At 46.4% G+C, this 15,655-nt stretch overlaps 1 protein-coding gene across 1 annotated transcript; it reads right to left on the reverse strand.

The window, feature by feature from the left end:
- Window positions 1-9,748: 9,748 nt before the first annotated feature.
- On the reverse strand, window positions 9,749-13,386 carry LOC127911137 (collagen alpha-2(VIII) chain-like). Its single transcript, XM_052477399.1, has 3 exons — window positions 13,228-13,386; window positions 13,094-13,185; window positions 9,749-10,446 (listed from the first exon to the last, which is right to left on the reverse strand). Exons 1-3 carry the CDS (start codon window positions 13,384-13,386, stop codon window positions 10,122-10,124), a joined length of 576 nt encoding a protein of 191 aa, XP_052333359.1. The 3' UTR covers window positions 9,749-10,121.
- Window positions 13,387-15,655: the final 2,269 nt, after the last annotated feature.

A 15,655-nucleotide genomic window follows, 5' to 3' on the forward strand; every position in this document is an offset into this window, starting at 1 on the left:
AATTATATGTGTTGTGGTGTTTGAATGAAGCAGAGAGAGGGTGAAATTAGATGTGCTGGGGTGTTTGAATGAGGCAGAGAGAGGGTGAAATTAGATGTGTTGTGGTGTTTGAATGAAGCAGAGAGAGGGTGAAATTAGATGTGCTGGGGTGTTTGAATGAGGCAGAGAGAGGGTGAAATTAGATGTGCTGGGGTGTTTGAATGAGGCAGAGAGAGGGTGAAATTATATGTGCTGGGGTGTTTGAATGAGGCAGAGAGAGGGTGAAATTAGATGTGTTGGGGTGTTTGAATGAAGCAGAGAGAGGGTGAAATTAGATGTGTTGGGGTGTTTGAATGAGGCAGAGAGAGGGTGAAATTAGATGTGTTGTGGTGTTTGAGTGAGGCAGAGAGAGGGTGAAATTAGATGTGTTGGGGTGTTTGAATGAAGCAGAGAGAGGGTGGAATTAGATGTGTTGTGGTGTTTGAATGAAGCAGAGAGAGGGTGAAATTAGATGTGTTGGGGTGTTTGAATGAAGCAGAGAGAGGGTGGAATTAGATGTGTTGTGGTGTTTGAATGAAGCAGAGAGAGGGTGAAATTAGATGTGCTGGGGTGTTTGAATGAAGCAGAGAGAGGGTGAAATTAGATGTGTTGTGGTGTTTGAGTGAGGCAGAGAGAGGGTGAAATTAGATGTGTTGTGGTGTTTGAATGAAGCAGAGAGAGGGTGAAATTAGATGTGCTGGGGTGTTTGAATGAAGCAGAGAGAGGGTGAAATTAGATGTGTTGGGGTGTTTGAATGAGGCAGAGAGAGGGTGAAATTAGATGTGTTGGGGTGTTTGAATGAGGCAGAGAGAGGGTGAAATTAGATGTGTTGGGATTTGTAAGTCGCTCTGGATAAGAGCGTCTGCTAAATGACTTAAATGTAAATGTAAATGTGTTTGAATGAGGCAGAGAGAGGGTGAAATTAGATGTGCTGGGGTGTTTGAATGAGGCAGAGAGAGGGTGGAAATAGATGTGCTGGGGTGTTTGAATGAGGCAGAGAGAGGGTGGAAATAGATGTGCTGGGGTATTTGAATGAGGCAGCAGACAGGGGGAAAATGATGTGTTGGGGTGTTGTGTTTGAAAAAGCAGAGAAGGACCGCTTCTCTTGGAAGGGCCGAGCCCGAGTCTGTTTGGGGCTGGTATGTATGTCCATAAAATGACCAGTCAAAGCTTTATAATGGGAAGACATTCCATACATCATGGTACATGTGGCGGGGGAAGGGAGAGGAAGTAACTTCGCTGTGGTGGAATGGACGAGGAACAATTCCAGTGTGTGTGTGTGCACACCTTATGGATGTTGAGGTGTGTGTGTGTATTAATGTCAGTAAGTGTGTGTGTGTGTGTGTGTGTGTGTGTGTGTGTGTGTGTGTGTGTGTGTGTGTGTGTGTGTGTGCACACCTTATGGATGTTGAGGTGTGTGTGTGTGTGTATTAAGGTCAGTAAGTGTGTGTGTGTGTGTGTGTGTGTGTGTGTGTGTGTGTGTGTGTGCGTGTGCACACCTTATGGATGTTGAGGTGTGTGTGTATTAATGTCAGTAAGTGTGTGTGTGACAGGGAGAGGGCGAGATGGAGGGAGAGGGCGAGACGGAGGGAGAGGGCGAGAGGGAGAGGGCGAGACGGAGGGAGAGGGAGAGATGGAGGGAGAGGGCGAGACGGAGGGAGAGGGCGAGACGGAGGGAGAGGGCGAGACGGAGGGAGAGGGCGAGACGGAGGGAGAGGGCGAGGGCGAGACGGAGGGAGAGGGCGAGACGGAGGGAGAGGGCGAGACGGAGGGAGAGGGCGAGACGGAGGGAGAGGGCGAGACGGAGGGAGAGGGCGAGACGGAGGGAGAGGGCGAGAGGGAGGGAGAGGGCGAGACGGAGGGAGAGGGCGAGATGGAGGGAGAGGGCGAGAGGGAGAGGGCGAGATCGAGGGAGAGGGCGAGATGGAGGGAGAGGGAGAGGGCGAGAGAGCGAATGAGAGAGGTGTGAGGGCAGGAAAGAACTGATCCCAATATCTATTCTTTACCAGACTTCCACCAGGTGGCAGGTAGCCTAGTGGTTAGAGCGTTGGACTAGTAACCGATCGGTTGCAAGATCAGCTCCCTGAGCTGACAAGGTAAAAATCTGTCGTTCTGCCCCTGAACAAGGCACTGTTCCTAGGCTGTCATTGAAAGTAAGAATTTGTTCTTAACTGACTTGCCTAGTAAAATAAAAATAGGTTGAGCAGCAGCTAACATGGTTTACTTCCCTTCTGCCTTGAGGGTTCTAGTCATCATCACAGAGGTTCTGCTTCCTTGGTGAACTCAGTGACCCTTGACAGTCAAGACTAACGCACTGTGACGTGCCCTACGTCTGTCTACCAATGCAACCTTAATGCTCTCTGTTCACAAGACTTGCTTTTTCAGAGAAATCACACAAAGATACGGTTCCAGTTTTAAAATGGAGGATGTTTGAGGCTGTCTGGGACCATATTGTTAGGCCTAGTCGTTTACTTAAAGGACCAATCAGCAGTTGAGACTACAACAAAGTGGACACCCCACCTCTGTTTTGGTAAAAAGCTGAGGGATGGGATAGGAGAAGTGTAGCTAAAACTCTCAATTTCATAGAAAGAGCTTTGGATACAAGGACTGACCATCCCAAAGTATAGTTTTAACCATGTTTTGAGGATGTAGTGTGTTTGTTTAAAACAAGCTTATATTTTGGGTTCTGATGAAGTGTGACAGATGAACTAAGCTTCTTCCAGAATCAATGGGTATAAATCATTGATTTATTAGTCCAAAAATGGATGTAGCGACTGTAGATTAGCCCTTTTAATGGGGTAGGATACGCAATACCATTTTCAATAGAATCAATCAGAAACCTTTCTTACCATTCCTGAAACGAAATGCATATGTCGTCCGAATAACGGCAGTATGAGTGTACCGTCGCCTACGTATGTTATGATTTGATTGGAAGAAGCTTCTGGTAATACCTCAGAATATGGAGCTCCTTGATAGTTATAAAGCTTTGTGTTTCTGATTCTTTGTCCAGTCAGTGCAGAATCCGTGTGTGACATCTGTGTGTGACATCATGATTTATGCAAAACGTTTGAAGAATACAGTGAATTGTACAGCTCAAATTAATATTCACCACAGAGAATCTCTAGGGAAACCAGGTCTGGTTTAGTATACAATAGTCGGACCTGGGGATCCCTGAGGAGGGAGGGAGACACAGACAGGCAGATACATTTCTGAGAAATAGTTACTGTATGCAGAGTAAGAGTTGTCTAAATGGTTTAGTTGTTGCTGTGAACAGATGTACGATCAGCTGGATCAACCCATTGAAACAGTGATACAATGTTTAACTCTGTGGAGAAACTTGTCACGGTCGTCATGACGAGGAGACCAAGGTGCAGCGTGACACATTCTTCTTTCATTTAACGAAGAACACTTAAACAAACTAACAAAACGCTATAAACAACTAGTGCTGACATGCAACTACACATAGACAATAGCCCACAAAACCAAAATGGCAACCTAAATAGGATCCCCAATCAGAGACAACAATAAACAGCTGTCTCTGATTGGGAACCAATTCAGGCCACCACCTACATATACCTAGACATACTAAAACCCCATATATATACAAAAACCCTAGACAAGACAAAAACACACATACCACCCTCGTCACACCCTGACCTAACCAAAATAATAAAGAAAACAAAGATAACTAAGGTCAGGGCGTGACAAAACTGGTTTGGCCATATAGCTCTTACTGTGTGTATGCGGACAGTATATTCATGCATCCTTGTATGTTTTTGTGCGTTTGCAAGCCATGACTAAACGGGATGCATGTGTGTGTATAATACTGTGACGTGGTCCTGTATAGGTAAGGTGGGATCCCTTTGAGGAATGATGATGGATCCTAGAAGGGTGAAATACAATGGCGCTTTGCTTATTGACAGGTACACTGTAATAATCAGTTCCAACTGCTCACACACACTGTAATACTTAGCCTGGCCAGGTGGAGAGGCCATTAGGCCAAAAATCTCTCAGGTACACAGCCTGACCCATAAGGTGATCTCACGTAAGGTTGGAGATGCTTTAGCCATGGGGTAACCATGGTAACCTTTTGTCCTTCATCCTTTAGCCTGGGTCTTGTACTGAAAATGTTTTAAAACGTTTTGTAAAAGGAGGTTTTCTTATTGGACAGGAACAGGTAGTCCCTCCCAGTTTGTCTGTTTTCTTCTGTTTGGTGCCTAATGAGCAGGACCCGGGCCCTGCATCATATTGTCTTAGTGTGCTGGTGTGTCGCAACAGTTCCTCTTTGACGTGTAAAGATACCCTGTCAGGGAAGTTGTCACAGTCTCACTTCTGCATTGAAGGGAATCAATCAGTGCCACAGTGTGATCTGTGAGATACAGATCTTATATCTTTTACTCTTCACTTACCCTCAAAGTGAACGTGAAAGTAGGGATATTTTGAGAGTTGAAGTCAACCCTTACAGATACACATTGTCTCTACACAGTGTGTAGAATCCAAAGTGAAAGCTCACTCTGTTTTGGAAGATGGAACATGTTGAAATGACTATTCAAAACACAACACAGGAAGGAGAGGTGATGTCCTTGTTGGCTTGCGGTACATCAGATGTCTCACTGACCCCTGACCCTTTTTTAATCTCATTTGGGGCCGAGAGACCAGCCGATCGTATGACACCAACTTGGTTGCCATGGTTATTTATCTCCACTCAGTATGTAGTTATACTGTTCAGTCAGTCTGTGAGTGAGAGAGAGATTAGCACAAACATCCTGATATTTTCCCACCGAGGACATCCATGCTGTCATTGGCTCTATTAATGTAGTAGTTAAGTGAACCCCGAACCCTCCCTCAGCCCCCCATCCCAAATACAACCCCGAACCCTCCCTCAGCCCCCCATCCCAAATACAACCCCGAACCCTCCCTCAGCCCCCCATCCCAAATACAACCCCGAACCCTCCCTCAGCCCCCCATCCCAAATACAACCCCTGAACCCCCATCCCAAATACAACCCCGAACCCTCCCTCAGCCCCCCATCCCAAATGGAACACCCCGAACCCTCCGTCAGCCCCCCCATCCCAAATACAACCCCGAACCCTCCCTCAGCCCCCCCCATCCCAAATACAACCCCTGAACCCTCCCCACCCCCCATCCCAAATACAACCCTCAAACCCCTCCCTCAGCCTCTCCCCCAACCCAAATACAATTCCCAACCCCTCCCTCAGCCCCCCATCCCTAATTACAACCCCCAACTGCTCCCTCAGCTTCTCCCCATCCCCAAGTACCCCCCTGTTGCTTCCCAGATACCCCAGAGTTATTAAGCATCTAAACCATATGGACACAGAGAGATTATTACCCCCGACATAAACAACACATACATCCATACAGGAGGAGGCTGGTGGGAGGAGCTATAGGTGGAAGGGCTCATTGTAATGTCTGGAATGGAATTCATGGAACGGAGTCAAACACATCAAACGTGTAAAACCATGTTTGACTCAAATCAAATCAAAATTTATTTGTCACATACACATGGTTAGCAGACTCACTCCATATATTCAGGACAGTACAATGAGCCTGTCCTCCTTCAGCTCCTCTTACACACACACACACACACACACACACACACACACACACACACACACACACACACACACCCTAGCCTCAGGGACCCCTTCCTCTCCCCCTCAGTACCCTCTGTCAGGGTTGTGGAGTGAGGGCAGGAGGACAGTATTGAGATTCAGCGCCCATGTTGTCACCACGACACTAACCTGACTTCTACCATACAGCCTTAATGGACACGAGACACATTCTTCTCAGTGTTCTCTTGTAGAATAACCACAATGAATGTGCACTCACAACAAGACCAAGACAATAGAATACTCATGAATACATTTGTTAATGCAGAAAACTCCTCTATTATTAAAGCCAAAGAGACAAATCTACCTTTAGAATTCATTGTGCCGATTCTTTGAGAAATAAGTTACTGCTCTGACGACCCTCCACCAGTGTGCTCCAGCCACGCCGGCCCTCACAGGGGCTTGAGAGTGAACATATGGGGGGGCCTGCTCACTCAGCACAGCCCTGTCTCCCCATGACCTTTCAGAGGAATTAACACATGAATACTTGAGATCTCCAATGTAGGATATGATGTGGTAGGGGGGGGGGGGTGTTTGGATCATCCTGTTACACAGTGATCTTGGGGGTGTTTGGATCATCCTGTTACACAGTGATCTGGGGGAGGGTTGTGTTTTGATCATCCTGTTACACAGTGATCTGGAGGGGTTGTGTTTGGATCATCCTGTTACACAGTGATCTGGGGGGGGTTGTGTTTGGATCATCCTGTTACACAGTGATCTGGGGAGGGGGTTGTGTTTGGATCATCCTGTTACACAGTGATCTGGGGAGGGGGTTGTGTTTGGATCATCCTGTTACACAGTGATCTGGGGAGGGGGTTGTGTTTGGATCATCCTGTTACACAGTGATCTGGGGAGGGGGGTTGTGTTTGGATCATCCTGTTACACAGTGACTAGATCTATTTACTACATGTTCTATTGGATTAAAAAAAAAAAAAAAATATTTCACCTTTATTTAACCAGGTAGGCTAGTTGAGAACAAGTTCTCATTTGCAACTGCGCCTGGCCAAGATAAAGCATAGCAGTGTGAACAGAGCATAGCAGAGTTACACATGGAGTAAACAATTAACAAGTCAATAACACAGTAGAAAAAAAGGGGAGTCTATATACAATGTGTGCAAAAGGCATGAGGAGGTAGGCGAATAATTACAATATTGCAGATTAACACTGGAGTGATAAATGATCAGATGATCATGTACAGGTAGAGATATTGGTGTGCAAAAGAGCAGAAAAGTAAATAAATAAATAAAAACTGTGGGGATGAGGTAGGTGAAAATGGGTGGGCTATTTACCAATAGACTATGTACAACTGCAGCGATCGGTTCGCTGCTCAGATAGCTGATGTTTGAAGTTGGTGAGGGAGATAAAAGTCTCCAACTTCAGCGCTTTTTGCAATTCGTTCCAGTCACAGGCAGCAGAGTACTGGAACGAAAGGCGGCCGAATGAGGTGTTGGCTTTAGGGATGATCAGTGAGATACACCTGCTGGAGCGCGTGCTACGGATGGGTGTTGCCATCGTGACCAGTGAACTGAGATAAGGCGGAGCTTTACCTAGCATGGCTTTGTAGATGACCTGAAGCCAGTGGGTCTGGCGACGAATATGTAGCGAGGGCCAGCCGACTAGAGCATACAAGTCGCAGTGGTGGGTAGTATAAGGTGCTTTAGTGACAAAACGGATGGCACTGTGATAAACTGCATCCAGTTTGCTGAGTAGAGTGTTGGAAGCAATTTTGTAGATGACATCGCCAAAGTCAAGGATCGGTAGGATAGTCAGTTTTACTAGGGTAAGCTTGGCAGCGTGAGTGAAGGAGGCTTTGTTGCGGAATAGAAAGCCGACTCTTGATTTGATTTTCAATTGGAGATGTTTGATATGAGTCTGGAAGGAGAGTTTGCAGTCTAGCCAGACACCTAGGTACTTATAGGTGTCCACATATTCAAGGTCGGAGCCATCCAGGGTGGTGATGTTAGTCGGGCATGCGGGTGCAGGCAGCGATCGGTTGAAAAGCATGCATTTGGTTTTACTAGTTTTTAAGAGCAGTTGGAGGCCACGGAAGGAGTGTTGTATGGCATTGAAGCTCGTTTGGAGGTTAGATAGCACAGTGTCCAAGGACGGGCCGAAAGTATATAGAATGGTGTCGTCTGCGTAGAGGTGGATCAGGGAATCGCCCGCAGCAAGAGCAACATCATTGATATTTACAGAGAAAAGAGTCGGCCCGAGAATTGAACCCTGTGGCCCCCCCATAGAGACTGCCAGAGGGCCGGACAGCATGCCGTCCGATTTGACACACTGAACTCTTTCTGCAAAGTAATTGGTGAACCAGGCAAGGCAGTCATCCGAAAAACCGAGGCTACTGAGTCTGCCGATAAGAATATGATGATTGACAGAGTCGAAAGCCTTGGCAAGGTCGATGAAGACGGCTGCACAGTACTGTCTTTTATCGATGGCGGTTATGATATCATTTAGTACCTTGAGTGTGGCTGAGGTGCACCCGTGACCGGCTCGGAAACCAGATTGCATAGCGGAGAAGGTACGGTGGGATTCGAGATGGTCAGTGACCTGTTTGTTGACTTGGCTTTCGAAGACCTTAGATAGGCAGGGCAGAATGGATATAGGTCTGTAACAGTTTGGGTCCAGGGTGTCTCCCCCTTTGAAGAGGGGGATGACTGCGGCAACTTTCCAATCCTTGGGGATCTCAGACGATATGAAAGAGAGGTTGAACAGGCTGGTAATAGGGGTTGCGACAATGGCGGAGGATAGTTTCAGAAATAGAGGGTCCAGATTGTCAAGCCCAGCTGATTTATACGGGTCCAGGTTTTGCAGCTCTTTCAGAACATCTGCTATCTGGATTTGGGTGAAGGAGAACCTGGAGAGGCTTGGGCGAGGAGCTGCGGGGGGGGCGGAGCTGTTGGCCGCGGTAGGAGTAGCCAGGCGGAAGGCATGGCCAGCCGTTGAGAAATGCTTGTTGAAGTTTTCGATAATCATGGATTTATCGGTGGTGACCGTGTTCCCTAGCCTCAGTGCAGTGGGCAGCTGAGAGGAGGTGCTCTTGTTCTCCATGGACTTCACAGTGTCCCAGAACTTTTTGGAGTTGGAGCTACAGGATGCAAACTTCTACCTGAAGAAGCTGGCCTTAGCTTTCCTGACTGACTGCGTGTATTGGTTCCTGACTTCCCTGAACAGTTGCATATCGCGGGGACTATTCGATGCTATTGCAGTCCGCCACAGGATGTTTTTGTGCTGGTCGAGGGCAGTCAGGTCTGGAGTGAACCAGGGGCTGTATCTGTTCTTAGTTCTGCATTTTTTGAACGGAGCATGCTTATCTAAAATGGTGAGGAAGTTACTCTTAAAGAATGACCAGGCATCCTCAACAGACGGGATGAGGTCAATGTCCTTCCAGGATACCCGGGCCAGGTCGATTAGAAAGGCCTGCTCACAGAAGTGTTTTAGGGAGCGTTTGACAGTGATGAGGGGTGGTCGTTTGGAGGCTGCTGGAACGGAGCATATGGAATGACATCAGACACCTGGAAACCATGCGTTTGATTCCATTCCACAGACTCCGCTCCAGTCATTACCATACGCCCGTTCTCCCTAATTAAGGTGCCTCCAGCCTCCTGTGTATAGCCTATTGTAGTCATGTTTACTGTATCGGATATCAACCTCTGAAGAGACAGACTTGATAAGATAACCTGTATTATTTGTACATTGGTCTCTATTTATCTCGGGTGTGGTTTGTTTTGTCCAATCCGCTGTCATAAGGAAATAACCTTGACAAGTGCCTTCTTTATAAGTGTGTCATAAACAAGATACACGTTCACCAAAGCCCTGTTTATACCTTCCGCTAACATGCATCCTTCATCCTGAACTTGTCCCGATCTTGTCCGTTTACACTTATAAGATCTAATCAAAACCAGATCAGAGTCTTTTTAATTGTCTACAACTGTCTAAAAATGTGGGCAAAATCAGAATGTGGAGAAGATCAGGACAAAGAACGCATGTTAGTACCAGGTATAAACGTGGTTCAAGAAGCTAATACCTGAATAACATTGATTACTACGTGGAATGACAAACCAGGGGTATGTGAAAGCAATATGACTGACACGTGATCATAACAATAATACACTTTATTTGCATAGCATTTCTCGTACAACACATTGTAGCCCAAAGTGTTTTACATTTAGCGTTGTGTAATAAAAAGTGTAGCTGACTAATTTCAGCACCACTCTGGATAAATATATACAGTTAAGGTTTTTATTGAGAGACAAAAGGATTAAATCAGCAAGTTTCATATAAAATATATTACACAAGAATGAGCTTAATATGTACACCTGTATTACCACTCTAAATATTCATAACTTTAATAGTGTTCATATATGATCACCGCATTGATTAACCAATATGCCCTAAACATTGGTTTTTAGAACTACTTTACTGAGAACAATTACATGACTGGAAATCAACCAATGAGCTTCCTTCTCCTCACAGACGGAAGAGCAAATGACCGATGAATGTGCTGTGGTTATTGCTATTGTCAAAGATCCATGTATTGGCCCCAAGTTGCATGTAAACATGCTCTCCTACATTCAGCTGCAGCGAGATGCCATTGGTTGCGGTCTCATATCGGTTTCCAGAGATGTGGTTGTACACAGTAATCATCTGTTCTCCGTTGTTCATCAGTAGAAGCCCCATGGGTCTGGAAGAAGTGTTGTGACCTGAGAAGCTGAAGTAGTAGAGTCCCCTGACCGGTGCTGTGAAGATTCCTATAGGAAGTAGTAGAGTCCCCTGACCGGTGCTGTGAAGATTCCTATAGGAAGTAGTAGAGTCCCCTGACCGGTGCTGTGAAGATTCCTATAGGAAGTAGTAGAGTCCCCTGACCGGTGCTGTGAAGATTCCTATAGGAAGTAGTAGAGTCCCCTGACCGGTGCTGTGAAGATTCCTATAGGAAGTAGTAGAGTCCCCTGACCGGTGCTGTGAAGATTCCTATAGGAAGTAGTAGAGTCCCCTGACCGGTGCTGTGAAGATTCCTATAGGAATTAGTAGAGTCCCCTGACCGGTGCTGTGAAGATTCCTATAGGAAGTAGTAGAGTCCCCTGACCGGTGCTGTGAAGATTCCTATAGGAAGTAGTAGAGTCCCCTGACCGGTGCTGTGAAGATTCCTATAGGAAGTAGTAGAGTCCCCTGACCGGTGCTGTGAAGATTCCTATAGGAAGTAGTAGAGTCCCCTGACCGGTGCTGTGAAGATTCCTATAGGAAGTAGTAGAGTCCCCTGACCGGTGCTGTGAAGATTCCTATAGGAAGTAGTAGAGTCCCCTGACCGGTGCTGTGAAGATTCCTATAGGAAGTAGTAGAGTCCCCTGACCGGTGCTGTGAAGTAGGAAGTAGTAGACTCCCCTGACCGGTGCTGTGAAGATTCCTATAGGAAGTAGTAGAGTCCCCTGACCGGTGCTGTGAAGATTCCTATAGGAAGTAGTAGAGTCCCCTGACCGGTGCTGTGAAGATTCCTATAGGAAGTAGTAGAGTCCCCTGACCGGTGCTGTGAAGATTCCTATAGGAAGTAGTAGACTCCCCTGACCGGTGCTGTGAAGATTCCTATAGGAAGTAGTAGAGTCCCCTGACCGGTGCTGTGAAGATTCCTATAGGATAGTAGTAGAGTCCCCTGACCGGTGCTGTGAAGATTCCTATAGGAAGTAGTAGAGTCCCCTGACCGGTGCTGTGAAGATTCCTATAGGAAGTAGTAGAGTCCCCTGACCGGTGCTGTGAAGATTCCTATAGGAAGTAGTAGAGTCCCCTGACCGGTGCTGTGAAGATTCCTATAGGAAGTAGTAGAGTCCCCTGACCGGTGCTGTGAAGATTCCTATAGGAAGTAGTAGAGTCCCCTGACCGGTGCTGTGAAGATTCCTATAGGAAGTAGTAGAGTCCCCTGACCGGTGCTGTGAAGATTCCTATAGGAAGTAGTAGACTCCCCTGACCGGTGCTGTGAAGATTCCTATAGGAAGTAGTAGAGTCCCCTGACCGGTGCTGTGAAGATTCCTATAGGAAGTAGTAGAGTCCCCTGACCGGTGCTGTGAAGATTCCTATAGGAAGTAGTAGAGTCCCCTGACCGGTGCTGTGAAGATTCCTATAGGAAGTAGTAGAGTCCCCTGACCGGTGCTGTGAAGATTCCTATAGGAAGTAGTAGACTCCCTGACCGGTGCTGTGAAGATTCCTATAGGAAGTAGTAGACTCCCCTGACCGGTGCTGTGAAGATTCCTATAGGAAGTAGTAGACTCCCCTGACCGGTGCTGTGAAGATTCCTATAGGAAGTAGTAGACTCCCCTGACCGGTGCTGTGAAGATTCCTATAGGAAGTAGTAGAGTCCCCTGACCGGTGCTGTGAAGATTCCTATAGGAAGTAGTAGACTCCCCTGACCGGTGCTGTGAAGATTCCTATAGGAAGTAGTAGAGTCCCCTGACCGGTGCTGTGAAGATTCCTATAGGAAGTAGTAGACTCCCCTGACCGGTGCTGTGAAGATTCCTATAGGAAGTAGTAGACTCCCCTGACCGGTGCTGTGAAGATTCCTATAGGAAGTAGTAGACTCCCCTGACCGGTGCTGTGAAGATTCCTATAGGAAGTAGTAGACTCCCCTGACCGGTGCTGTGAAGATTCCTATAGGAAGTAGTAGACTCCCTGACCGAAGATTCCTGTAGGAAGATTCCTATAGGAAGTAGTAGAGTCCCCTGACCGGTGCTGTGAAGATTCCTATAGGAAGTAGTAGAGTCCCCTGACCGGTGCTGTGAAGATTCCTATAGGAAGTAGTAGACTCCCCTGACCGGTGCTGTGAAGATTCCTATAGGAAGTAGTAGAGTCCCCTGACCGGTGCTGTGAAGATTCCTATAGGAAGTAGTAGAGTCCCCTGACCGGTGCTGTGAAGATTCCTATAGGAAGTAGTAGACTCCCCTGACCGGTGCTGTGAAGATTCCTATAGGAATTAGTAGAGTCCCCCCCTGACCGGTGCTGTGAAGATTCCTATAGGAAGTAGTAGAGTCCCCTGACCGGTGCTGTGAAGATTCCTATAGGAAGTAGTAGAGTCCCCTGACCGGTGCTGTGAAGATTCCTATAGGAAGTAGTAGAGTCCCCTGACCGGTGCTGTGAAGATTCCTATAGGAAGTAGTAGAGTCCCCTGACCGGTGCTGTGAAGATTCCTATAGGAAGAGGACAGGTCAATAAAAAAGGTTCAACCCTTATTTTACCAGGTAAATTGACTGGGAACACATTCTCATTTACAGCAACAACCTGGGGTATAGATACTGGGGATGAATGAGCCAATTGGAAGCTGGGGATGATTAGGTGGCCGTAATGATTTGGGAGTTAGTTGCTAGTTTACAGTCATCTGAGTTTGAATAAACAGTCATACGTATCATCTGTGTGGATCTCAATCTATTACCTTGAAGGTCTCTGTTCAGTTCCTCCACCTGACTCTCAGTTTAGCTCCCACTGCTGTCAGCTCTGCTTTCTGCTCTGCCGTTGCAGCTCGCATCTCTCTCAGCACACAGGAGATGCTGGACTAGCAGGTTTGTTGGCTGTCCACCGTGGCTTCTGCCTCTACTGCCTGTTCCTCTGCAGGAATCTCTTTGGCTCTGCTCTCTCTTCCCTGGTAGTCTAGCTGCTGAGTGATGTCATTCACTCTGATCTCGTCAGAGTCCTGAAGCTGAGCCACTGACAGGTGACAGAAGACTAAGGCAAGCAGAAGCGCCGCTGTCTTCATTCTTAGACTGGAAGAAAATTGATGATAATGCTGGATTCTTGTTGTCTTGGTTGTTTGTCTCGACTATGTTTCTCTTCTTGTGGTTTATTTTGCTCAGGTCTCAGTCCTCTCTATATACCCTGCCTGTCCTAACAACTGCCATAAGGAAATAACTAGACTGCTTCAAAATAGTGTCATAAACAATATACACGTCCACCAAGAAACTAATACCCGAATAGCAATGATTAACTTAAAGTTGGCACGTGAAAACATCAATAATATGGTGACAATAAGTCTCCTCCTCTTGTGGTTTGTTTTGATCAGGTCTCAGTCCTCTCTCTCTCTCTCAATATATATCCAACTCCCAAGGAAATAACCTTGAAAAATGCATGCTTTAAAATACGTAGTATAATGAACCCGTTTTACTGTAATAGGCTAGACAAGATGCATGTTCAACAACAAGTGAATACAGTGAAGGTGAACAGAAGAAAACAATGGATAACTGATAAGTGATAAGGGATAACTGATAAGTGATAAGGGATAACTGACAACAATGGATAACTGATAAGTGATAAGGGATAACCGATAACAATGGATAACTGATAAGCGATAAGGGATAACTGATAACAATGGATAAGTGATACGGGATAACGGATAACAATGGACAACCGATAAGTGATAAGGGATAACTGATAAGTGATAAGGGATAACTGATAAGTGATAAGGGATAACTGACAACAATGGATAACTGATAAGTGATAAGGGATAACCGATAACTATGGATAACTGATAAGCGATAAGGGATAACTGATAACAATGGATAAGTGATACGGGATAACGGATAACAATGGACAACCGATAAGTGATAAGGGATAACTGATAACAAGGGATAAGTGATACGGGATAACTGATAACAAGGGATAAGTGATACGGGATAACTGATAACAATGGATAAGTGATAAGGGATAACTGATAACAATGGATAAGTGATAAGGGATAACTGATAACAAGGGATAAGTGATAAGGGATAACTGATAACAATGGATAAGTGATAAGGGATAACTGATAACAATGGATAAATGATAAGGGATAACTGATAACAAGGGATAAGGGATAACTGATAACAGGGGATAACTGATAAGTGATAACAAGGGATAAGTGATACGGGATAACTGATAACAAGGGATAACTGATAAGTGATAACAAGGGATAAGTGATAAGGGATAACTGATAACAAGCACTTAACCCTGACATGTGATGTTATTGACATTAGAAAGTCATATTTTTACGGCGTGCTATTACAGTTTCTCTCAATTGCTTGAGCACATTTTGTCCAAACAAGTGACACATGAAACAACTATACGAAATACAAAACAACAAACAGAACGTGAAACCTAATTACAGGTCCGAGGGACAGCCCGGGACTGAGGGGCAGCCCGGAACTGAGGGGAAGCCCAGTACTGAGAGAAGGCCCAGTACTGAGAGGAAGCCCAGTACTGAGAGGAAGCCCAGTACTGAGATGAAGCTCAGGTAGGTAGTAGGCTCCGGTAGATCCTGGCTGGCTGGCGGATCTGGAAGATTCAGGTTGACTAGCAGATCTGGAAGATTCTGGTTGACTGGCAGATCTGGTAGAATCTGGTTGACTGGCAGATCTAGAAGATCATGGCTGACTGGCAGATCTAGCTGCTCTATGCAGACTGGCAGATCTGGAAGAGACTGGTTGACTGGCAGATCTGGAAGAATCTGGTTGACTGGCAGATCTAGAAGATCATGGCTGACTGGCGGATCTAGAAGATCATGTCTGACTGGCGGATCTAGCTGCTCTATGCAGGCTGACAGCTCCTTGCAGACTGACAGCTCTTTGCAGACTGTCAGCTCTGGCTGCTTTATGCAGACTGACAGCTCTGGCTGCCTAATGCAGACTGACAGCTCTGACTGCTCCATGCAGGCTGACAGCACCCTGCAGACTGACAGCTCCTTGCAGACTGACAGCTCCTTGCAGACTGACAGCTTCTTGCAGACTGACAGCTCCTTGCAGACTGACAGCTCCTTGCAGACTGACAGCTCTTTGCAGACTGACAGCTCTGGCTGCTTCATGCAGACTGACAGCTCTGGCTGCCTAATGCAGACTGACAGCTCTGGCTGCCTAATGCAGACTGACAGCTCTGGCTGCCTAATGCAGACTGACAGCTCTTTGCAGACTGACAGCTCTGGCTGCTTCATGCAGACTGACAGCTCTGGCTGCTTCGAACAGACTGACAGCTTTGACTGCTTCATACAGACTGACAGC

Source organism: Oncorhynchus keta, chromosome 23 (genome assembly GCF_023373465.1).
Source record: "Oncorhynchus keta strain PuntledgeMale-10-30-2019 chromosome 23, Oket_V2, whole genome shotgun sequence".
Lineage (NCBI taxonomy): Eukaryota > Metazoa > Chordata > Actinopteri > Salmoniformes > Salmonidae > Oncorhynchus > Oncorhynchus keta.

Excerpts from the sequence above, each read along its gene's own strand:
- LOC127911137 (XM_052477399.1), bottom strand. The coding sequence starts at position 13,386 with ATGAAGACAGCGGCGCTTCTGCTTGCCTTAGTCTTCTGTCACCTGTCA. Across the intron at positions 13,186-13,227 it reads TTCCTGCAGAGGAACAGGCA|TCCAGCATCTCCTGTGTGCT; the intron begins GTAGAGGCAGAA and ends CAAACCTGCTAG. Across the intron at positions 10,447-13,093 it reads GGAGCTAAACTGAGAGTCAG|GAATCTTCACAGCACCGGTC; the intron begins GTGGAGGAACTG and ends TACTTCCTATAG.